Here is a 24942-nt window from a genome sequence, read left to right on the forward strand (position 1 = left end):
TATATCAGTATATCATGGTTTTAACTGAACATATTTATCACTTGACCTTTATGAAATTCTGTTAGATCCTTTTCTTGATGTTTGCCTCTTATCAGATCAGTTACCTCCAATTGAAGTTTGGGTGGAAGCTCCTCTCAATCACACAGCTAAATGGATTTTTAAGTGTGGGCGTTTCCCTTGCACTTGTATTGAGATCTGAAAAATGCTGCTGGCAGTGTAGTTTGAGCTGAAAAAATTTGATCTGCTGCAAATTTGTGTGGGGGTGGAGAGCAAGCTTTCACTGTTGATGGTATGGTAAATGTGGAAAGCACCTGAATATTACTTGTGATTTAAACAGTGTACGTTTTGCATAAAGCAAAATCTGCCATGTAATAATTAGGTTGAAGTTATTAAGAAACGTTATCAATCACCTGTCGATGGACATTTAGGTTGCTTCCATGTCTTGGCTATTGTATATAGTGCTGCTGTGAACATTGGGGTGCATGTATCCTTTCGAATTAAAGTTCTTTCCAGATATATGCCCAGGAGTGGGACTGCTGGATCATATGGTAAATCAATTTTTAGTTTTTAAAGAATCTCCATTTTGTTTTCTATAGTGGCTGCACCAAACTATGTTCCTACTAACAGTGAGGAGGGTTCTCTTTCCGCCACACTTTCTCCACCATTTATCATTTGTAGACTTTTTGATGATGGCCATCCTGACTGGTATTAGGTGATAGGAAGTTATATGTGGTACATATATATTCAACGGAATACAACTCAGCACAAAAAAAGATTAAAATAATGTCATTTGCAGCAGCATGGATCGACCTAGAGATTGTCATACTAAGTGAAGTAAGCCAGAAAGGGAAAAATACCATATGATATCACTTACATGTGAAATCTAAAAAAAATGACACAAATGGACTTATTTATAAAACAGAAAGAGACTCACAGACAGAAAAGGAACTTAGGTTACCACAGGGGAAAGGAGGGAGTAGAGGAATAAATTGAGAGTTTGGAAGTTGCAGATACTAAGTACTATATATAAAATAGATTAGCAACAAGGTCCTACTGTATAGCACTGGGAACTATATTCAACAACTTGTAATAGTCTATAATAAAAAAGAATATAATGAAAAAATTTGAAAGGAAATATATATACATATATATATACACACACAACTGAATCACTAAGCTGTACGCCAGAAATTAACACAACATTATAAATCAACTATACAGCAAAAAAAAAAAAAAGAAACAGTATCAAATCTATAACAAAAGCTAATTTTCAAGACCATTCGATGAGAGTGGTTGAAGTTGGTTCTTCTCATTGAGAAAAATTTTAGTTATCAATCCTGATCCCCCCAAAAACATAAGATTCATATATTTCCACAAAGTACATGCTGATCAGTATCGTAGGCTTTCATTTCACAAGCTGGTTAATTTATTTTCTTAAGCCTTTTTTTGGTGTGCATTTCACACATACTTTTACCTACCATCAGTTGTAATACATCATAGCAGATTCCACTTCAGGTTATAGTGTTTTCTCAGCGTCTTTGAAAATATTCTTGTCTGTAGTTTTTCCATGCAGACTATTCATAGAGGCTAATTTTCAGTCACTTCAATTTTTGCATGGACTTCACTAATAAAAATAACTTTGCAGTATTGGTACTAGCTCTTGATTCGTCAAAGCCAAGAATTACCTCTCAAAATAATTTGCTTTGTTTCCCAGTCGACTGTTGATGTTGGTCCCAATACCCTCAACTCAGTGTGGGTAGAACATGGAGAGGAAAGAGGTAGTGGAAGGAGATGAGCCCAGAGGAGTTAGATTGTGCTGGGCCATACTTACTTTCTTGCCATTCATAAAGGCTGAAGATGTATCTTCCAAGACATTGGGGATTTTTGGATTTTTTTTGTTCGTTTGTTTGCTTGGCTTCATAGTCCTTTATCAGGAAGAGAAAAAAAAAATCTCAAGGGGAAACCCAATCTGTAACAGTTAAATCTGAAGTTGTTTTGGCTGAAAAATCAGGAGGTGGGAGGCCTGGAGACCCATAGTCCTGAAGTGCCACTGAAGCCCTCTCTCCTTAGCCTTTCCTGCAGAACAATTTGAAACCTGTTTTTAGCATGACTGGGGAACATGTGATAAGATGTACTTTGAGCCAAGTGCCTTTGCATTCCAAGAAAAGGGAGGGAGGAAGCTTGTTGGATCACCTGTTACACATGAGACACTGAGTTACTAAGTCTTAAAATAGCTCATGTAACCCTCATAGTAACATCATTGGTAAATATCATTGCCATTTTATAAAACAAAGAAAAGAACATTCAAATATATGGTTGGGTTTGTTGTTTTTTTTTTTAAGTGTTGTTATTTATAGCATCTCCACTCTCAGGAACAGTACTATTAATAGAACTTTTTGCAAGGATGGTAATATTCTCTATCCGTGCTGTCAGATATGGTAAAAAGTAGCCATATGTGGCTACTGAACACCTGAAAGATGGCTGATGTAACTGAGGAACTGAATCTTAAATTTGCTTTTAATTCACTTTCCTGTAAACAGCCACAGGTAGATGGCATCTACTATATTCAAAAGTTCAGCTGTAGGTAACAGTCTCATTCAAACTGGTTTGTTCTTCAGTGAATCTCTTACTTTGCCACTTATTTTGAAAGATTATTATGTAATTTATATTTATCTTGGAATATTTTGTTAAATGTATCATGTAAATATTTAATTTCACCTATTTCAACTGAAAAGTTGACAGTCAGGCCTCAATAAAAATTATTTATGTGGTTTGATTTTTCCTCCTTACAAAGGGAACTAAATGAATCTTTCATTAACTCATTAGTGTTTAGTCAGGACCTACTTTGTGCCAAGCACTGAGCTGGACTCTGAGAAAGTAGCGGCATGCAAGACAGGCACAGTCACTGTCCTCCAGGGACTTAACAGTCCCATGGAGAAAACATAGAAATAACAAGCAATTATAATGGAACATTAGAAAATACAGTTTGGCAGCTTGGAAAAGGCACTGAATATAGTCTAAGTGCAGGGAAGTTTTCCTAGAGAAAATACTCTTTTAATTAGAGGCCTGAATAATGAGTGAGAGTTACCTCTGCCAAACAGGTTTGGAGGAGCAGTAAGGAGAATGTTTAGGGGGCGGGGGTTGGCTACAGGCTAGAAAGCCCGGGGCCTGAGAGAAGGGAGTGGCTGTCTGGTGGAGCTGGACTGTATGACACATGAATGGGAGCCCATATGTTCTAATTCTGTGGGGTCAGCTTTCTGGGGCAGCATACAACAGGGCCGAGAGGGCAGGAATGGCTGGCTGGGGCAGGGAACAGAATAATTAGCACAAATTCTAAATCTGGACATATTTAGAAGTTTAATAAAAAGAATATTTTTCCCTAGTGGTTATTACTACACTCACTAGCCATGCTTACTTTCATTACCATCCCTTTGTTAATTAATTCAAGCTTCACAGAATTTTCTGAATCTATCAGTTAGAAGAACTGTTAATCTACACCTTTAAGAGACTAGATGTACTCTGAAAAAGCTGACTTTCCTCTTGTATCTCAGAAATCTCCTTTTTGTACAGATCTGAAAATCCTTTTGAAGTGGTCATTTTTCTTAAACAGCCCAAACACGCCATAGTACCTTAAAGGTTTAGTTGGAAAATGGCCGGTTTATAAAGCTTTTCCCCTATCAGTTTTACCCTGAATCCTTACTTTCCTCATCGGTGAATAAATAAAGTACTAATTGTCCAGTATATGCAGCACTGGTTTGGGGAGCAGCAACTAGGAGTAGATACTCAGGAATGAGTGTATTCTCACTTCAGCTTCTACCTTGAGAGCTGAGTCTACAGGAGCTGCTTGTACATGTAGATCATGTGAAATGCTATGAGTTAACTAGGCGTTTGTTGATAATACTGATAATCAGGAATTTCACTCAGCAGTTAGCTTTTTTCTTTCTGTACCGTTACCCTCCTAGGGAATGGGCACTGTTCTCAGCAGCTCACCGGTAAGCTTCACTGATGGTGAAAAGCCAGCCTAGAAATGAGCACCTTGTAGAATATAGGGAACATTTAATTAACTTTCATTCTTGTATTCTTTGTGTGTTTAATTTCTTGCTAAACATTGATGAACTTCGTAATTCCTGGAGGATTTAATTAATTTTAACTTTTGGGAGCATGTCTGTAAAAAATGGAATCAGAACAGTATTATGCCTACAGAAACCACTCAGATATTTTTTTCTTGGAGAAATGCGAAGTATGGTTAAAATGTGGGGGACTGAGCCATGTAAACCAATGTCAGTCAGTAGACATGCCATATAATTTTCTCTATTTTGATGTCTTCTATTCCATTTTTTCTGCCCATGCGTGACGGTTTTAATGTTTTACATGGAGGAGTTGTAAAAAATTAGTGTAGTTTCAGTGGCTGATTTTGTGCAACAAACATTAAATCAGTTCCCATGAACAGCCCCCTGGTGCAACCCTTAATAAATGCAAACTTTATTTTTAGTAATGACCTTTCGTAATGTGAGCCTTGATCCGTCGAGATGCTCTTCACTTTTGATGCATCTCCAAATCCCTTTTTTTATGCATTTTAAATCAACACACGCTTGCTCTGAATTTATGCATGTGGATAGACGGAGATGTAATTTAAACACATCTGTTCAAATATGCATTTCAGATCAACTTGGTGCCGGTTCTCATAACACGATGGAGTTTTTGACGGGTATTATATCCCTAAAGTACACAACAGATGGTATTTATTAGAGAATGAATAGAAATGAAGTTTAAGGATGTTGAGCTTTTTGTCTTAAGTCATTCATTTTTTAGTCATAAAACAATAATGGCCTGAAGTCCTGTGCCCCTGTGATAAAGCTTGGCTTGAGACTGTTCTCTTTTAGATGAACGTCTCTTAGTCAAGTTGAGATTAAAAATATTTTTTTTGTTGAGTAGTCACCGTCGCGGAGAAAGTTAGATAAAAAAGGGATAGGGTAAATAATGGACTACTAACAATTAGATAGCAGCTGCAAACAATACTTTACACATCATATAAATAATGGATTTAAATAGTTTGGAGAGCTTCATTAAAAATTGTCATCACTTTAGGCGTATGTCAATGAACAGTTTCAGATTTATTTAAAAAATACTGTTCTGCTTTGGGATCCTTATTTCAATGCTAAAAATAAGATTTCTTTATTAATCTTCAAAGCTAATCTTTCCTCCCCCAAGTATAATATATCCCCAAAAATGGTGACCGAAAATTAGTATAAAAAAATTCATTGCCTTTCAGATTTACCATTTTCAGTTGTGAGTTAGACCTAAATGACTGTCATTTCAGCGAATGTAGAAGAATATGACATAAACACACATCACTCTCTCCCTGATTCCTTGCGCTCCTTACTCTTCCTAGCATCACACCCTGCTGTACCTTCATGTTCACTCCTGCCGGTGAGAAGCTGACAAGAATGCAGTTGCCCATGTGATGATTATCCTTTGATAGGAGAATACTGAGTATTGCAAGGTTTTCAGAGCTGAAATAACTAACTTTTAGCATTTATTTCCTGCTCCAGAATGTATAACATTGGGAACCAGTTCCAAAGAGCTGAATCAAGATAAGAAACAAAATCTATATATGCGTGCCTTTTTCTTGCATTTGATAGGAAGCTATATTCTCACGTCTATAATCAGATGCAAGTAAACCAGACTGAGATTACTTGTGAGCTATTATTGACTTCTACAAACAGCACCACAAATAAGTCTTTTTTCTCAGACATTTAGATGGAAGGAGTGCTAAAGGAAAGCAGTGATTTGTAAGGTAACCTGCAGTTATGTTAGGCGGTAATAGAAAACATTTTAAAATATTTGAAATAATATAATTGCTTTGCACTGGGAACACGTACATGAATAAAAGATGTTAGCAGGTGTCCTGCTAGTATGGAATCTCACGCTGTTGTATTTATTGGAAATATGCACACCATCACCAGATTTAAATTTGTAAAAAGTAATTGAAACAGAAGGTTTGAATAAAAAACTCAGGCTTAAAATCATGTAACCCCTTTAAACTGAATTTCCAATTTAATAAAATAGAGTTTTTGTATTGTGTTACCTTTCAGTCTTAGATTTTTCACTGTTACTGTGAAAGTTATATTTTTCTTGGTGTTTCAGGTTTTTGCCTTTAAAATGTTTTAATGCGCAACATACGATAATGACCTATAATGTATGATGTGTCCACTGCATGATTTGATAAAGGTTTTTGTAGCATGTATAATATTTGATGATTAGGAACTTATTGTTTAATGTCTCTCCTGGTTGTAATTTTTATGGTGAGTAGCATACAGACTTGTAAACATCCCATTATTATAGTCAGTGTACAAAGACACATTTCCTCATTATTTCATGTTCATCAGTACAATTGATTTTAATACAATAAATTACGTGATAACACAGTTTTAGCTTTAAATAAATTAATAGTCATCTGCTAGAATGGATTTTTGCTTTCTAGTGGAAGTATTTTTCTTCTTTTGCTCTGATTTTATTTCCTTAATGTTTTTAACTGCCAGGGAAATGTAGAGTCAAGGTGCTCAAGTCTTAATCCATTTTGAGAGACTGCACCTCCCTCTCTAGCATTTCTTATCATGTGGTCCTTGTGTTTATCTTTTAACTTCATCTTTCAATTTTCCTACCCACTGTACACCACCGCTACCACCATTTACCCCATCCCTGCTCCTGTACTAACAAACACTTTTTGTTTCATTGGTGTACAACATTATAATAGTTTCAGGTGTACAATGTAATGGTTCAATATTTGTATATATTGTGAAATGATCACCACAATAAGTCTAGTTAATATCCGTTCCCCATACATACTTACAGATTTTGTGCGTGTGTATGATGAGGAGTTTTCAGAAAGATCTACTGTCATAAACATATCCATTCCCTCCCAAAGGTTCCTCATCCCCTTTTGTAATCCAGTCTGCTCTTCTCCCCCCAGAAGTACCCTCCCCAGGCAACCACTAATCTTCTTTCTGTCAACGTAGATTAATTTACATTGTCTGTAATTTTCTGTAAGTGAAATCATACTATATGCACTGTTTTTGTCTTCTTTCTCTTAGCATAATTATTTTGAGTCATATATGTTTAAAAAAATCTACTCTCTTAGCAGCTTGCAGATACTATAGTCGTGCTGTACATTTCCTCCCCGTGTTTTTAGTTCCACGCTATGGCCTGGGGAGATGAAACCTGGATGTAACCTGGGCCCTGCCCTCATTGCGCTTGGAGCTCATCAGTTACACAAGGAGCACTTCTTTAGTGATGCTGGATACTCTGGTAGGGTGTTCTGGATTAGTGGTCTCACTTTCCTTCCAGTCGCTTCCAGATTTAACACCCTAGAGTCACACTGGCTCCCGGTCTTCACTGTCTCCCCTGCCTTCCTCCTCCACCTGCTTCCACCATGACCAGTCTGATCAGTGACAGAGGATCATACCTCATACCGCCTCTCACACTCCTCCCCCCTTTCCATCTCCACTCTCCCCATCCTAGCCGAGCCTGTCAGTCTCATGCTCTGTCATCTCTCTCTCATCCAAGTCGTTTCTAAAGTATTGCCAGAGCCATTGTGTTGATGCTTCTCACAGAAGCCTCTGGTAGCTCCTTTCTGCCAAACATCAACGTGCTGATCACACGTTTTTAACTGTAACTTTCAATACACCCTTTCATGCATACTACATCCTGTGGTGGTGTTTGTTGTTTCTTTTCTACCTGAATGCCTTTGCTCTTGCTTTTCATTGTGTTTAAGGTCTTCCCTTCTCCTTGTGTCTGTGTTGTTCAATACAAGAGCCTCGTCTGTCTGCTGAGCACGTGGGAAGTAGCAAATCCAAACTGAGATAAGCTGTGAGTGTGAAACATACATCAGCTTTCAAAGACGTGGTAGAAAAAAAGAATGGGACATAGCTCATTAATTTTTTATATTGATGGCATGTTGAAATGATAATATTTTGTGTGTATTGGGTTAAATTAAATAGTGTTAATTTCACCTATTTCTTTTTAAATGTGACTACTAGAATACTTAACATGTGTTGCTCATGCTTTATATATATTTGGGGGGATGTGGTGATTAGGTTTATTTATTTATTTAATTTGAGGAAGGTTCTGGGGATCAAACCCAGGACCTCATGCATGCTAAGCATGTACTCTACCACTGAGCTGTACCCCACCCAGTGCATGTTATATTTTAATTGGATGGTTCCCCCCATCCAGTGTGGTTCTGTCCCCTGAGCTCATCTGCCACTCTCATGAAATCTTCTTGCATCTCTCCCCTTCTGCATTGCATCACTGTAGGATTTACTTACAATGCTCACTTATTCATTGTGCCAGGGAATTAATTATTTATCAAGAGATAATGTATACACTGAGTGAAGTGCTCAGAATTGGGAACCAGGATATATAGGTTCAAATCACAGCTCTGACACTAATTCAGTGACCTGGGGGAAGTCATGTAACCTTTCTGAACTTCAATTTTCTCATCTGTAAAATAGAGATAATAGTAGTACCTATCTTATAGAAGTCCTGGGAGGATTAAATGAGTTAATATATGGAGAACACTCAGAACACTGCCTGTCATAGAGTACAATGTAAATGTTTCAATAACTACTAAAAGTACTCCTCCTGCTTCTGGTGTGTACCTAACTTATCCCTGACTGCGGTCTTTGAAGGCAGATAGAGTGTCTTGCTGTCTTTATATTGCACAGTGCTAAGACATAGGGGGTCCTCCCTCTGTGATATTAAGTTGATTATCGATTTAATTGATAATGGATTGAATTGAATTTTCCTTGGGAAGTCATCAAAGCCCAAAGTGACTCTTCTGCTTGAATTTTTCAAAAAGAGATTTCAGTAGGAGAGCGAACTACGTGAACATTTACGATTCTTTCAGCCCCCTGAAATCTGTGTTACAACGGTTCTTTATTCATTCTCTTTCTGCTGTCCTGGGGGATACTTCCTAGGCGATACTCCAGGAGATACGTCCAACATTGCCCTTCTCTCCTTTCTTAAAGCGTTTGGACTCACTTAAGAATATGTCACGTCTGTATATTTTCACCATTTGTCTCTGCGCTCTCTTACCTCTGAAGATAATTCATCATCCTGATTTTAGTGGCAATACGTGCTTTTCCATTTTGGTAACTCAGTGTCATGTTCTCATGATTTTCTGTTACATTCAGTTTGTTTATGTTAACATTTTATGAAAGTGTCATCATACAGTTAAAAACAATTCTTATTGAATGTTGCCTGGAGAATGTGACTTGTGTTCAGAAGGAAATAGCTGTGTGTAGGAGGCCAGCTGTCACTGACTACACAGACCTGTGTCTTGGACCTTTAGGTATGATGAGATAGCCATTGGGTGTGTTTTACTGCCTGGGTTTCTTCATTTGCTTTTTTGATCAGAAATTGGTTTTGTTCAAGCTGTTTGCTAAAGGAAGTGTTCGTGGTCTTTGGAGCTGCATACGAACTGAAACGGGATATAAATTCTAGTGATGCCACATTGTTTCTGTTCATTTCAGCAGATGCTGCATTAGGAGGTAACAGTCTGGGGCTCTGTGTATCCTGTCACGAGCCTCTGCAGTTTTTCCTTGTATCCTTTCTCCCCACCCCCGACCCCCAATCCATGTTATTCCTAATTTCATGTTCTCTCAGGCTCATAGTCCCACTTTTTCTGCCACCCGGCCCTTCCCCCTCTTCTCCCTGGTATTGTATTAAGCCTGCACTCTCAGTCACATCCCTGTTTTTGCCTCCGCTGGTGACGGGAAATGCTGCGTAGCCCTCCAGTGTCCTCTGATTCTGTTTGGCCCCTTAGTTGTAGATATTCAGTTCTTAGAGGTTGGACTGAGTCAAACTGTCTCTGAATCAGGCTTTCAGCTGGTAGATCTGACCACCCCCGATACCTGTCTGAGAGACACCGACACTCTGCTGTTTATGTTGGTTGTCACAGATAAAAAAATTTCTCCTTCACTGGCCCCTCTAAGATCACAGCATAAAAACCTTTGGCGTGGGCTGTGGTTCCTGAGAATTAATCATTTTAGCAGCTTTGAGAGGCAGTAGTCAGTGTTCAAATCGTGATTCCTCTATACAAATTCTTGGTTTCTCTGAAACTCTGCAAAGTAAATATATCACCCCCTTTTTTTTCAGAGAGTCGTTTTGATGTCTGTGAAACAACACAGAGAAAGAAGTATCAGCGTGTGACCCTTTGCGGGTCTTTATAGCTGCTAGTTGGATCTGAATTATATGAAAGACAGAGATTCTTTGGTTTCTGTGCCAGGCTGTGAACCGTCCAGGACTTGGAATCAAGCACCATCATGATTATCTAAATATTCCTCAGATTCTTTTGCCAAAAATGATGTAATTGGGGCTACTTTCTAGACCTTGCATGGTTTGGGACATGATATGAAGTGTTAAAAATTAACAAGATCGTTTGTTTTCTCACTGCCTCTCGGAGCCAAGGGCTAGTTCTGTCTACTAATGTTTCTAGTCTCCTGGGGGCCTATCTCTCCTTCTCATTTGGCACCGCTGAAAATGTGTGTGATAAAATCTGAGCTTTCATGAATATCTTTTCCTGGCTACTGGCGCAGATGCACTATCTGGTGAGGATTTTTTTCCCCTGCAATTCTTTTCCTTGACTGTGTACCAGAGGAACACACCAGGAGTCAGAAGACATAATCCCAGGCCTTCTCTCCTGTTGACTTGCGCTATGACTGTGGACAGGTGACCTCATCCTTGGTGTCCTTGTTTTTTAACATGAGTAATCATCAAATAACCGAGGAATGGCTGAGCTGATAATGTGAAGTGGGTATTTTTGTCATTTAGTAGCTGTGGGGTTATCAGGTGACACTCAAGCTTCCAGATGAGTCTCAATCAAGTCGAGTCTGTGATGACACCTGGAAGTTATTGTTTCTGAGAAAGGAGGCCTTTTGGAATAATTGTACGTGGCGCTATTTGATATTCACTGCCCTCCATCAGTGGGAGGCAGTTTGTCACTCAAGATCACAGACTCTGAAAACTGACAGATCCAGCCTAGTCCTGTTGCTGTGTGATCTTAGGCAAGATACTTGATCTCTGTGCTTCTGCTGCCACATCTATGAAATGGAGAAAATATTGCCCAACTCATTAACTGCTTTGATGATTAAATGAGTCAGTGTGTTAAAAGCACTTGAAAGAGTGCCTGGCACAGAGTAAGTTTTCACTAAGGTTCAGAGAGGCCAGTGCCAGAAAATGCCACAAATCAACTTGATGCTGAGCTAGTTCACGTGTGACTAGTGAGGTCTGTCTTTTGCCCTCAGCAGTGACTTTGGAGATTGATGTAGTGTCCTGATGCTCCCTAATGTAGTCACTCTGTTCTTGGGGTTTGGGATGTTCCTTAGTTTAGGATCAGCTACCACCCGCATCAAAGCGATGCCCAGCGTCCCGGCACTGCATGAGAAGCGGGCTGCCTCTGGGGAGCTGCTGTGGCAAGAACTCAGTCAGGGTCCTCACTATCAGGCAGAGCCTCAGAGTGTCATGAGGACTGGTGCAGCGTGACTTAGCCCCTGATGCGTGGCTGTGGAGGGCTGGGGATTAGCCACAGCAGACAGACCAGCCGGGCGTGGCTGGAGACAGAATGGAACTGCCCTTTTGGAGGTAGAGATTTGGGCCAAACAGGTGATCGAAACGGCAGTGTCATACGAAACGACAGGCCTTTCACATAAAAGCTCCAATGTCTAGTGAACAGACACATTTCATGTGATTTTCCTGGGCCTCTGCTGGCTCTCTGCCACCGCAGCCCTCATAGGTGTCGACTGTCCAGAACCTTGTGGAGAACATACCATCCAGTTGCAAAGCAATTTTCGAACGATGGGACTCACCACCTTCAAAAATACAGGAGGGCAACTGTAACGCAGAATTAGAGTGAAAACTCTCCTTCCGAGTCTCATAAATCTTACTTGAGGGATTCCAGCTTGAACCCCTTTTCCCTAAATTTTAAACCGAAAGTGGCAAATAAACTCAGGTCATTTAAAATAAGCTTTGATCCCTTGTCAGGGTTTTAGTTATTTCTAGAAATCAGACTTGAAGGTAAAACAACTGTTAGTCAATTAATACACTTTTTAAAGTGCTCACTTGAGAGCGATGCCCCTGTCGTAAGCAGGACAGGTAAGCTCCAGTGTCTTGGCAGCATCTGCGGAGCCTTCACCCCAAAGAGAAGCTTGTCGATTCCCAAGCCCTGTGGACCACCCCTTCTCTTCCCCTGCCAGGTAGATGAAGACTAGCAGTTCATTTCTAGGACTTGAAAATGCCGAGACTGATAAATCAAAACAGGGATTAATCTTTAGTACCTATGCGTAAAGCCTGTTGTTTGACTGAGTTCATCTGCTCATCACCCCTGTCTTTTCTCAGTCTCCCTTGCCCGTCACCTTTAATTCAGTGAAGACCTTTTGAGCCTCAGCTGTCTGCGGGCTGCTGCCTCCCTACTGCAGAGTGTAAAAATATGAAAATGACCCCCTCCTAGTCCCACCGGTGCTTGTGGTTTACTAGGAAGCGTAAGAGCAGAAAACACGCATGCTCAAGTTGCCAGGTAGATTAGAATGGGACCTTCACAGAAGGTGTAAAGGGAGGGCTGTGACTCCATGGTACTGAGAGAGGAACAGGAGAGATGAGGAGAGAGATCAGGAGCAGTTTTGTCGGAGAGGCGGGTCACGGGGGACGCATCGCGAGCACAGGTGCTAATAGGTTGCGCACCAAGATGCCTCAGGGAGAAGCTATTGTGATTTGAATTCTTTCAGGGAGACTTTGGTGATAATGGGAAGATTGATTGGGTTGTAGAGAGTACCATCTGCCCCCTGACCCTGCACACTCACCCTGGAGTGTCGCTAGGAGTACTTGCCAAAAATCAGAGTCACGGACCTAGTTGTTTAAAATATCTGTGGGTAATGAATAGTTTTGCCTTTTGGATCATCCCCTCTCGGTTGCAACTGTCACCATTACTCACTCTGTTCGTGTAGCCAAAGCCAAAGCCAAAGTTCGTGTAGTATTTAGGTCTATATCTAAATGAAGATGTGTGGCCGAGTTCCAATAAAACTTTATTGACAAAAATAGGCAATGGCTAAATTTGACCCGTGAGCCATAGTTTGCCAACCCATGATCTGATTTTTAGGGTAAACTGAATTCAAACAGAACAAAACATGAGTTCAGCTAATTAGGAATAAAGAAAGTAATTGTAATACTACAGCTGTATTTTGATTTTAGGATTTTTGGTGCTCATGCTCTCTGTATTTTTTCAGTATTTTTTATGATGTTATTGTACAAATTGCATTTGAGGATGAAATGTGCTATCTCTGAGTACCAATTCTTGATGATGACAACACTTCTATTAAAAGTAAAAATTTGCCTAGTTTCTTATTTATAGTGTGGACTGGATTTTAGAGGCAACTGCATTATGACTATAAATTTATAATTTATTCTTCCTGAGACCCAATGTTTAGTCACCTTCCAATTACGCTTTCTTATTAAAGAATGCTCTGATCTGGGTTTGAGTCTTTAAAATTTCAATAAGTGATTTTTTTTTCAAAGTTTAATTTTTAAAGATTTAAGCAACTTGCCCAACTTTGTAGTTTTTGCCCTGTCCTGATATTCATTTAATTGGTTCTGCTAATGTGAATGCCCTTTCAAATATGAAAAAAATAAAGCAAGAGGGAAAAGTTGATTATTTCTGTAATTGGATTTTCTCTTGAATAAAATGATTTCACCCACTTTATCTTTCTGACTTAGCGGATGGGGGTGGGGGACCAGTTTTCGTTCATACTGTAGTCAGAAGCAGACAGAAGGTATAGTCTGTTCCAAGGTATCAGAATAGCATATTGGTTTTGGTTGTAATTAATTACTGATGCTGAATATACTCTGGCCCCTGCTTTCATTCCCAAATCTAAATTTCCACTGTGTGCAAAATAATTCCATCCAGGAAGAATTCTAATTACTTTAGTAATTATCATCTTATCTCTAAATGGAATTCAGACATGTGCTGCAGTTTATGAATGTTAGAAATGTTTCATTTCCTTTTCACCTTGAATAACAGAAAAATACACATTACTGAATCTGGCTTCATTGAACTTTATAATTCATGTTACCATAGAAACAGAAAAACTCATATAAGAATTGTGTTAACAGTACCATAGATAGTAAATACCTTCACGTTAACCAGCAGTATCATAAAATGATTTTAATAACAGATGTGTAAAAGTTCTGTGAAATTTAATATGGTTCCTTTTAAATATTGTAACAATATTATCCAGTTTGCTTACTTTTAATTTTTAAAGCAATATCTTTGGTCTTATGTAAGGCTTTGTGCTTACTCTAAAATATTTGCTGTGGAAAGCAAGAATAGTGTTACAGGATAAAAAACTTACTTAATGTAGTATTTATTTAGTTTTTAGTTAACTGTAATGATTCATTTGATTTTTGCTTGAAGCCAAACTGCATATTCTGGATTTATACCTGGTTTAGAAATGTAATGGATGACACTAAATTCTTTGGTGTCACCTGCATCTGCTTGTCCCCCTATCTTCTTCTTTTTTTTTTTTTTTTCTTTTTTTTCCTTTTTTGGTCTGTTTGACAACCTGTTTTCTTTCTGAGTTTCAGAAGCACTTTTTCCCATATGCTTGATCAGTTTTATCACAGGTGTTTAATAGTTATTTATTTTTTACCATTTTAAATCCTAATTTCTCAGAATTTCTAGAAATTTGCAAAGTTTTAGCAAATCCTTTGTCATTTTATGCATCTACTTCTTCCTTTCCTTGTCTCATACATTCTGCTTTTTTACTTCAAGAAAGTAAAATGTATCAAATTTAAACAGGAAACCATCTGGATTTTTTTCAGCTTATGAAAAGGTTTTATTACTTTAAAAGAGAAGGAATAATTTAAAAAACTAATTGCTGCTAAATTTTTCTCAGAGAGAGGCCTTGAAAAGCTATCCTTGATTATAAATGTCATTTAAAATTAATATGTGGATTATATGTTAACATGTAGATTTTGGCTACTATTGAAAGTAATTTCTTCAAACAAGTAGGTTTAAACTGTTCTCTTAAGGTCAGAAATTTTATGTATTCTACCTTGAAAAAGATCACAGTTGTTCATTTGTAAGAATACATTTATATTCTTACTGTATTCAGTTTCCCAAAAATTGGGTTGAGTTTTTTCTAAATCCATCGTTTTACCATTTGTCTAATTTTATTACTTTATTCTCAGAGAATGTGATCTGTGTAAATGTGATCTCATTAAGGTGGCAGAATATGGACATTGGTGAGTTTGAGTGTTTTGTTCAGGGTCCTGTTAGGATGAAAAACTATGCTAGCTATTTCTACCAGGAGATATTTAATATAGCAAATTCATTACGTAGATGTTGGAAGGCTGGAAAAGCAAGGACTGGGAGATGCAGTCACCAGAGAACACTAACTGCTGAGAGCAGTTACTGCCACCAGGGCTGAGAACAGCAGGAAGAAGAACCAGAGCACAGAGCAGGGGGTTGCTACTTCAGGAGCAGGAGGTAATCACTTAGAGGAACACATGCTTCTGCCTGCTCCCACCTTCTGATCTCCTGTCCATGCCTCCTTTCTCAGGACCTAACAGGAAGGCAGCTGCTAAAGGACTCGAATATATTTTATGGGCTTCTAGCCCCAGTATTACTGTGTACAGTATGAGTGTGAGGCTAAGACACATTAGGAATAACAGCAGTTTTCATCCTCTGCAAAGTAATATAATAATGGATAGAGTGGGACCCATTTTATATTACTGATTTTCTATTAGGTTAAACTTTATGAAATTGTTGTTACCTGACCATTTTTGATTTGCAGCAAGTCAAACACACAAGCAGATAAAACAGCAATATCAGATGACTTTAACTTACGGATTCTACTAAGTCTACCACTGCAAAGATGATTATTTCACTCGGATTAACCTGAGGAACCTTTTTTCTCTCGATGTCCTAGTGACTCACTATGGCTTTTCAACCCCCATCCCAGTGTTTCAGGACTTACGTTTTCATCCCAGGTCCTTTAAGAATTTTTTCATAAAATTATGAAAATAAGTTTAAAGCTGCTGAAAATTTTTCTTAAATGTATTTGAAGATGTCATATTGTTTCTAACTAAATCTCCTCTTTCAGTATGAACAGAATGATTCCTTGTTGTCCTAAATTGGTAGTTAGGAAATAAGTCCAAGCTTTCCTCATTCTAGTCCTGGGTGATAGCATGCTCTGGACATAATTTCCTTTCAACCTTAACCTTACCTTTTATTATCTTTCCCTTTTTTTCCCTCTTTGGCCATATTTAATTATTGGACAATGCCCTATGAAAAGTTCAGCTTGTTAGGACTTCTGAAAAGAAAGCATGTTATAGAGGATTCCTGCTGCCTGTCCTCAGGAAGGTGTTTTTTGTTTTGGTTTGGTTTCTTCACATTTAAGAGATTTGTTATGGGTAAATTCAGATACCATCCAAAATGCACCCAATCTAAGTGTATGTTTGAAGATGTTTAGTAAATGTATACATTTGTGCAACCATCATCACAATTCAGTTTTAGAGTGCTTTAGTTATGACAAAAAATTTCTTAATGCCTATTTGGAATGAATTCCTGCTCCCAGCCCCAGGCAACCACTGATCTGTTTTCTGTCTCTGTATTTTGCTTCTTGTAGAAATTTCATATAAATGGAAATAAGTACTCTTTTGTGTCTTCCTTCTTTTATTTAAGAATGTTTTCAAGGCTCATCCATGTTGGTACATGTATCATTAGTTGGTTCTCTTTTATTTGTAAGTAAATTTCCATTGTTTGGATATGTCACATTTTGTTTATCCACTCACTGGTTGATGGACATTTGGACTGTTTCCAGTTTGGAGCTATTATGAAGCATGCCACTGTGAAAATCCACATACAGATCTCTGTGTGGACATATGTTTTAATTTCTCTTGGGTAGATAACTAGGAGTAGACTTTCATAGTCACAGTAAGTGTATGTTTAACTTTTTTTTCCTTCTTTTTTTTTAAACATTTTTTATTAATTTATAATCATTTTACAATGTTGTGTCAAATTCCAGTGTTCAGCACAATTTTTCAGTTATATGTGAACATATGTATATTCACTGTCACATTTTTTTCTCTGTGAGCTACCATAAGATCTTGTGTATATTTCCCTGTGCTATACAGTATAATCTTGTTTATCTTTTCTACAATTTTGAAATCCCATCTATCCCTTCCCACCCTCTGCCCCCTTGGCAATCACAAGTTTGTATTCTATGTCTATGAGTATTTCTGTTTTGTATTTATGCTTTGTTTTTTTTTTCTCTTTTTGTTTTTGTTTTTTAGATTCCACATATGAGCGATCTCATATGGTATTTTTCTTTCTCTTTCTGGCTTACTTCACTTAGAATGACATTCTCCAGGAGCATCCATGTTGCTGCAAATGGCGTTATGTTGTCAGTTTTTATGGCTGAGTAGTATTCCATTGTATAAATATACCACCTTTTCTTTATCCAGTTGTCTGTTGATGGACATTTAGGCTGTTTCCATGTTTTGGCTATTGTAAATAGTGCTGCTGTGAACATTGGGGTGCAGGTGTCATCCTGAAGTAGGGTTCCTTCTGGATATAAGCCCAGGAGTGGGATTCCTGGGTCATATGGTAAGTCTATTCCTAGTCCTTTGAGGAATCTCCATACTGTTTTCCATAGTGGCTGCACCAAACTGCATTCCCATCGGCAGTGTAGGAGGGTTCCCCTTTCTCCACAGCCTCTCCAGCATTTGTCATTTGTGGATTTTTGAATGACGGCCATTCTGACTGGTGTGAGGTGATACCTCATTGTAGTTTTGATTTGCATTTCTCTGATAATTAGTGATATTGAGCATTTTTTCATGTGCCTTTTGATCATTTACATGTCTTCCTTGGAGAATTGCTTGTTTAGGTCTGCCCATTTTTGGATTGAGTTGTTTATTTTTTATTGAGTCATATGAGCTGCTTCTATATTCTGGAGATCAAGCCTTTGTCGGTTTCATTTGCAAAAATTTTCTTCTGTTCTGTAGGTTGTCATTTTGTTTTACTTATGTTTTCCTTTGCTGTGCAGAAGCTTGTAAATTTCATTAGGTCCCATGTGTTTATTCTTGCTTTTATCTCTTCTAGGAGAAAATTTTTGAGATGTATGTATGTCAGATAATATTTTGCCTATGTTTTCCTCTAGGAGGTTCATTGTATCTTGTCTTATGTTCAAGTCTTTGATCCATTTTGAGTTGATTTTTGTGTATGGTGTAAGGGAGTGTTCTAGCTTCATTGTTTTACATGCTGCTGAAAAGCATTTGATAAAATTCAACACCCATTTATGATAAAAACTGGTGGGTATAGAGGGAACATATCTTAACATAATAAAAGCTATATATGACAAACCTACAGCCAGCATAGTACTCAACGGTGAAAAACTCAAAAGCTTCCCACTAAAATCTGGGACAAGACAAGGATGCCCACCATCACCACTCCTATTCAACATAGTCCTGGAAGTCCTAGCCACAGCAATCAGGCAAGAGAGAGAAATAAAAGGGATCCAAATTGGAAAAGAAGAGGTAAAAGTGTCACTATATGCCGACGACATGTTACTATATATAGAAAACCCTAAAAGGTCCACACAAAAACTACTAGAGCTGATTGAAGAATTCAGCAAGGTAGCAGGTTACAAAATTAACATTCAAAAATCAGTTGCATTTCTTTACACTAACGATGAATCAACAGAAAAAGAAAGTAAAGAAACAATCCCCTTTAAAATAGCACCCAAAGTAATAAAATATCTGGGAATAAATCTAACCAAGGAGGTGAAAGAATTACACGCAGAAAACTATAAACCATTGATGAAGGAAATTAAAGAAGACTTTAAAAAATGGAAAGATATCCCATGCTCTTGGATTGGAAGAATCAATATTGTTAAAATGGTCACACTGCCCAAGGCAATCTACAGATTTAATGCAATCCCTATCAAATTACCCAGGACATATTTCACAGAACTAGAACAAATCATAATAAAATTTATATGGAACCATCAAAGACCTAGAATTGCCAAAGCATTACTGAAGAGAAAGAAAGAGGCTGGAGGAATAACTCTCCCAGACTTCAGACAATACTGTAGAGCTACAGTCATCAAGACAGCATGGTATTGGTGCAAAAACAGACATATAGACCAATGGAACAGAATAGAGGGCCCAGATATGAACCCACAAACGTCGACTAATCTTCAACAAAGGAGGCAAGAATATACAGTGGAATAAAGACAGTCTCTTCAGCAAATGGTGTTGGGAAAACTGGACAGCAGCATGTTTAACTTTTGAAGAAAGTGCCAAACTGCTTTCTAAAGGAACTGCACCATTTTAAATTCCCATCTGCAATGGATAAGGGTTTCCATTTCTCAGTATGCACATCAATGTCTTTTTCTAGTCTTCTTTCAGTATAGCCATTCTGCTGGGTATGTGGCATCTTGTATGGTTTTAACTTGCATTGCCCTGATTACTAATGATGTTGGGCAACTTTTCATGCATATATTAGCTTTTTATATATCTTCTTTAGTGAAGTGTTTGTTGAGATCCTTGGCCCGTTGTACAGTTGTGTTGGCTTCTTATTAGTGAGCCATGAGAGTACTTAATATATTTTGAATACAAAACTTTTTATCAGAAATATGATTTGTAAATACTTTCTCCTAGTCTTGGCTTTTTTTTCTTAATGGTGTCTTTTCAATAAGTCCAATTTATCTATTTATCCAATTTTCTTAAATAGGTTGTACTTTTGATGTTAGTGTTGTAGCTAAGAAATCTTTGCCTAACTCAGGGTCACAAATATTTTTTCCCATGTTTTCTTCTGGAAGTAGTAATTCTTGATCTTAAATTTATATCTATGATTCATATAGAATTACTTTTTGTGTATAATATAGGCAAGGATCTAATAAGTCTTTTTTTTTTTTTTTGTATATGATATCCAATTGTTCTAGCACCATTTATTGAAAATGCTATCTCCTGCCCTCACTGAATTGCCTGAGCAATTTTGTTGAAAATCAACCATAAATGTGTGGATGTATTTTTGGACTCTGTGTTGTCCCACTGACCTGTCCTTATATGGCTACCACACTGTCTTGATTACTGTAGCTTTATAGTAATTCTTTATGTCAGGTTCGTCCATTCCTCCATTCCACTAACTTTGTTCCTTTGCAAAATTGTTTTAACTATTCAAAGTCATTTGCATTTCCATATAAATTTTAGAATCAGCTTAATTTATTTCTCTGTCTTTCCTGTATTGATTAGAACCTCTAGTAATATGTTGAATTGAAGAAATGAGAGCAGAAATCCTTTCCTCATTACTGTTCTTAGTGGAAAAGCATTCAGTCTTTCACCAATAAATAGGGTAATAGCTGTAGACCCTTTATTGGGTTGCAGTAGTTTCCTTCTGCTCCTTGTTTACTGAGTTTTTATCATGAATGAGTGTTGAATTTTAAAATGAGTTTTCTGCATGTACTAAGATCACTGTGGGGTTTTTACCATTTATTCTTTTAATGTGACTTACTGCGTTAATTGATACTTACATGTCAAACCAACCCTCGCGTTCCTGAGGTTAAACACATGGTCATAATGTACCATACTTTTTACATATTTCATGGTTCACTTTGCTGATATTCTGTTAAGAATTTTTGTCTCTGTGTTCATGAGGACTGTTGGTCTGGAGTTACTTCTGTCTCTTCCTCCAGTTTTCCTAGGCTACTACTAGACTTGTAAAATGAGTTTCTTTCTCATCTCCGAAATAGTCTCTGTAGTATTGCTTTTATTCTCTCTTAAGTGTGAAGCCATCTAAGCCTGTGTTGTTTTGTGCTGTTTTCTTTGGTGGCATAATTTTTAATTACAAATTCAAATTCTGTAATAGATAAAAAGCTATCCAGATTTTCTGTTTTTTTGAGTCAGTTTTTATAATTTATATCTTTCAAAAAATTTGCCCATTTCATCTAAGATTTTAATTTGTTGACATAAAATTGCTTATAACATATCCTTAATGTGGTGTCTGTAGTGCCTTTTACTTTTTGCGAATAAATAGCTGGTAAAAGTCAGAAAAAAATAGGTCAAAATTTCTGATATTCAGGCTAATTGAACATTTTCATTTTCATCTTTCTTTCAGAATTAATGCTACTATGAAAATACAAATATAGAAGGTCTTTTAAATTTTAAAAAGCCGTAATACCTAGTAATTATATTTATTAGACTTACAGCTTCAATAAGTTTGTGGAAATGATCGTTCTTAAAAATTTTAGTATTTTGAAAATTCATACCATCTCCAAAACAGCAATTACTCACATTTAGTGTATTAAATATTTGGATTAATATCCTGTTTTACACCCCTTAAAATTTCCTCATAGCCACTTAAATCATATGCAGGTAGTTTAGAATTTGGTCTGCTTCAAACTTTTTTGATTTTCTCATATACTGAAGAAAACTATTTACAAAGTAAAGTAACAGTGTAAATATGAAATTTTTTATTTGGTTCACCTGAGCAACCCAGTTACTTTGAGGACCCTCAGTAGCATGATTTGAATATATAAAATAATGTGTAGATGAGCTTCAGCATTAAAGCGTAGTCTCTACTTTGAAAACATTTTGTGGGTAATCAGTTTATATTCTTTCGTACTTTGATAATTTTTTTAACTTCAGTTTTTTGGGGTGGGATAGGTAATTAGGTTCATCTATTTATTTATTACTTTAGTGGAGGTACCAGGAATTGAAGCCGGGACCTTGTACATGCTAGCCAGGCACTCTACCACTGAGCTATGCACTCCCTTAGGTACTTTGAAACTTAATCTGCTTTTACTTTTAAACACTGACTAGCTTAGGTCTTTAATTAATAGTGGCCTACCCCCACTCCTGTTGTCAGTCAACTTTTTGTGTAGGTTATCAAGGATGTTTATGCATTGAACACCCCCTTCATTAACATTTGGGATTACACCTATAAAGGTTTGTCTTTTCTTTTTCACTGTGGATCTTAAGGCCAAAGTAAACAGGTGTTGCATAATTCTGAGCTCAACTCTGTTGGATCGAGAAGAGTGCAGGGGGAGGGGAGAGTATCAGGAAGGTACTTTCCTTTGGGAATGCCCCATAATCTAGTGCCAAGTTCATTCCAATTCATAGCCTAGGACAATAACCAATTGTCTTTGTCTCACAGGCAATTTCTCAGATTTCTTTTTTTAAATTTCCTAGGGGAGATATTCTCTTCTCTGTCATTTCTGCTGTGATCTATTACTTTTATTTTTAGTTGTGGATTTCTTTTGTTCAGGAGTAGTTATTAAGTCAAGTGTAAAAACTTGCTAATTGAAGTTATTGACATTTTCATTTTGCATACTTTAGTAAGTCTAGAAAGTCTTTTAATTTACAGCTAACTGTAAAAACATGTTTATGATTTTCAAAAGTAATTTTGATAATTACCCTTAAAGGAGAAAAATTGTTTTTATATCACAATAAAAATTTTTTCAAAATACTGTTTCATTTTTTAAATGGATATTGTCTCTTTTTCTATTTATCATCCCAGAGAAAAGTTCCAGACCTTGACATTTCTCTTACTAATTAAAGTTCAGCCAGATTAATAGCTGGATGAGACTAAGTAGAGAGCAAGAAAAATATTTTTTTTAATTTGTCATCCTCTCAACAGAGACATTAAAGTATTATTCAAACAAAGTATGGAAAACTGTAGTTTTTATGAAGCTGTTTATATCAGGAATCCAGTAATTTGACTTTCCTCATTGTTAGATCCTTTGTTCGCTCTTATGCCCCAAAATATCTAATAGAGCTTAGTAAGATAAATTATTTTATTCATCCACATAGAAATGCGTTTAAGTGAGAGAAAAAATTGGCATATAGGTAGGTTTCTGTTATTCGAAATGTTTAGGGCTATTTTTCCTGTTGTTCATGGATTCAAGATAATACTGCAGTTTTGAATGCTGTTAATGTTCTTTGTTATTTTTACACTGTTAATATGCGATAGAGTATTGGGGTTTACCTGTGGAGAAACTCAATGACCAGAGAGAAATGACTTCCAAGATGCTAACATTTGGGCCTGTGAAAAACAGAGGCAGCTTGCTACGCAGTCACCCTGATGGGAAGCTTTTAGTGCTTTACTCTTAGGTATTAAAGGGCACCGAGAATCACTTTTTATCATGGCAGGTCTTAATTACAACTGAGAAGGGCCAGAATACAAGAACCTGGAGGAAATAGACACAAATGCAGTGAGCAGAGGAAAAATTGAAGAAGTTTCATTGGTATCCTCAGAGTTAAGAAAAGGTGTTGCACCTCTAAAACAAAAACAGTAAGCTGTGAAAGTGAAAACTGGAAAGTGAGAAAGAGTTACTAGAATTTATTATCAATGGAAATACTATTCATACTATTAATTTAACTAAAAATTGAGCAGTGACTATGTTGGGAGGGGAAGGATAGAGTAGTTTAAAGAGCTAAATCCTCACTGAAGTCAGTAAACATTGCCTAACAATCAGTAAATCTAGAAATAGCAGGAAAAGCATCAATGTTAAACTATAGACGAAAGGATAAAGGAAACATCTCAAAGAATGAAAAATGGGTATCTCTTGAGGATGACAGGGGCCGTGTTTTCAATAGGCTTTTAGTATTTAGGGCTCTTTAAAACTGCTTGCAAATGTCCCTTTCCTAAAAATAAATTTTAATTTTTAAAGGAATAGTGGTATTTAAAATGTCAAGGAAATAGAATAATTATGGATTGTAGTCAACTTTTTACATTTTTGTCTTATTATTTTCTAGAGTTCCTGGAATAACTATTGCTACAGACATTATCTGTGGTTTTCCTGGAGAAACAGACCAAGATTTTCAAGAAACAGTGAAACTTGTTGAAGAATACAAGTTTCCGAGCCTCTTTATTAACCAGTTCTACCCAAGACCAGGAACTCCTGCTGCAAAAATGGAACAAGTTCCAGCACAAGTGGTAAGAATCTTGTCTTGTAAGGTATTATATTTAGCCAGTAGCTATAAAAATGGAACTCTGTTGCCTACCTTAACACAACTGGCTCATGGTATAACCCTTAAGTTAAAAATATGGAGTGTTTGTTCTCAGTTGGGGTCAGGGCAGGGAGACTTTTGGTAAGTTAAATGACCTTAGGAACTAAAATATGACTTTTTTTTTTTCGTCTTGAAGAGTGAAATTCAGATGACACTGGGAAGAAAATTTTAACTAATTATCTATTGCTACCTATGTTTATAAGATAAATCCTCGGATGTTTCAAAATAAGGCAAAATTTAAATATCTGTGAGCAAAAGAGGCTTCCCTGCTTCTTAAGAGACCCTTTTCATAATTTGTTACTCACTGGGGGGGTCCCATGGTTTTCCTGCTTTTCCATAGGGTAGGTTTTATGCTGTCTGTCTGTTTCAGATGTGTGTTGCTTTCACAATGAATCTCAATTGAATTTCATCCTTACATGTTCGTAGATATATTAGAGTAAGATGACTTAAAATAAACGTGAAGAAGTCTGAGATCCAGTAAAGGCACACTGTTTTCCAGAATGCCCAAGAAATTAATGGCCTCAAACAAACATTTGGTTTCTAGCGTCATTGGCTAAAGATGAAAAAATATTAAGCCTTAAGAGAAAGTAGAATTTTTTAACTGAAAGTGTTATGCTTTGTTTCTAATTATTAAAACAAATTATGTGCTACCATGAATTTTTCACAAACACAAAAAGTAGTCAAATTAATTCATTACTTTTTATATCTAAATTACAGTTTTTGTTGAGGTATAATTTGCATACAGCAGAATTACCTCTTTTTGGCATACAATTCTTTGAATTTTGATAAATGCATTCCTTAGTGTAACTACTCCCACAATCAAGATACGGAATGGTTCCATCAGCCCCCCAAAACTCACTTTTACTTTTTTGTAGTCAT

The 24942-nt window shown here is 37.0% G+C and overlaps 1 protein-coding gene across 7 annotated transcripts in view; it reads left to right on the plus strand.

The window, feature by feature from the left end:
* The window catches only part of CDKAL1 (CDK5 regulatory subunit associated protein 1 like 1), a 721376-nt gene that overhangs the window by 379467 nt on the left and 316967 nt on the right, over positions 1–24942 (plus strand). For all 7 annotated transcript variants that reach the window (XR_004313468.1, XM_032462575.1, XM_014557197.2 and 4 more), the window contains one exon: positions 23809–23989. Coding sequence is in view for 6 of the 7 variants with exons in the window: in XM_032462575.1 (XP_032318466.1) it covers positions 23809–23989 (181 nt within the window). In the remaining variant the exon portion in view is untranslated. The remainder of the gene's footprint in view (positions 1–23808; positions 23990–24942) is intronic.

This window comes from Camelus ferus, chromosome 20, assembly GCF_009834535.1.
Source record: "Camelus ferus isolate YT-003-E chromosome 20, BCGSAC_Cfer_1.0, whole genome shotgun sequence".
NCBI lineage: Eukaryota > Metazoa > Chordata > Mammalia > Artiodactyla > Camelidae > Camelus > Camelus ferus.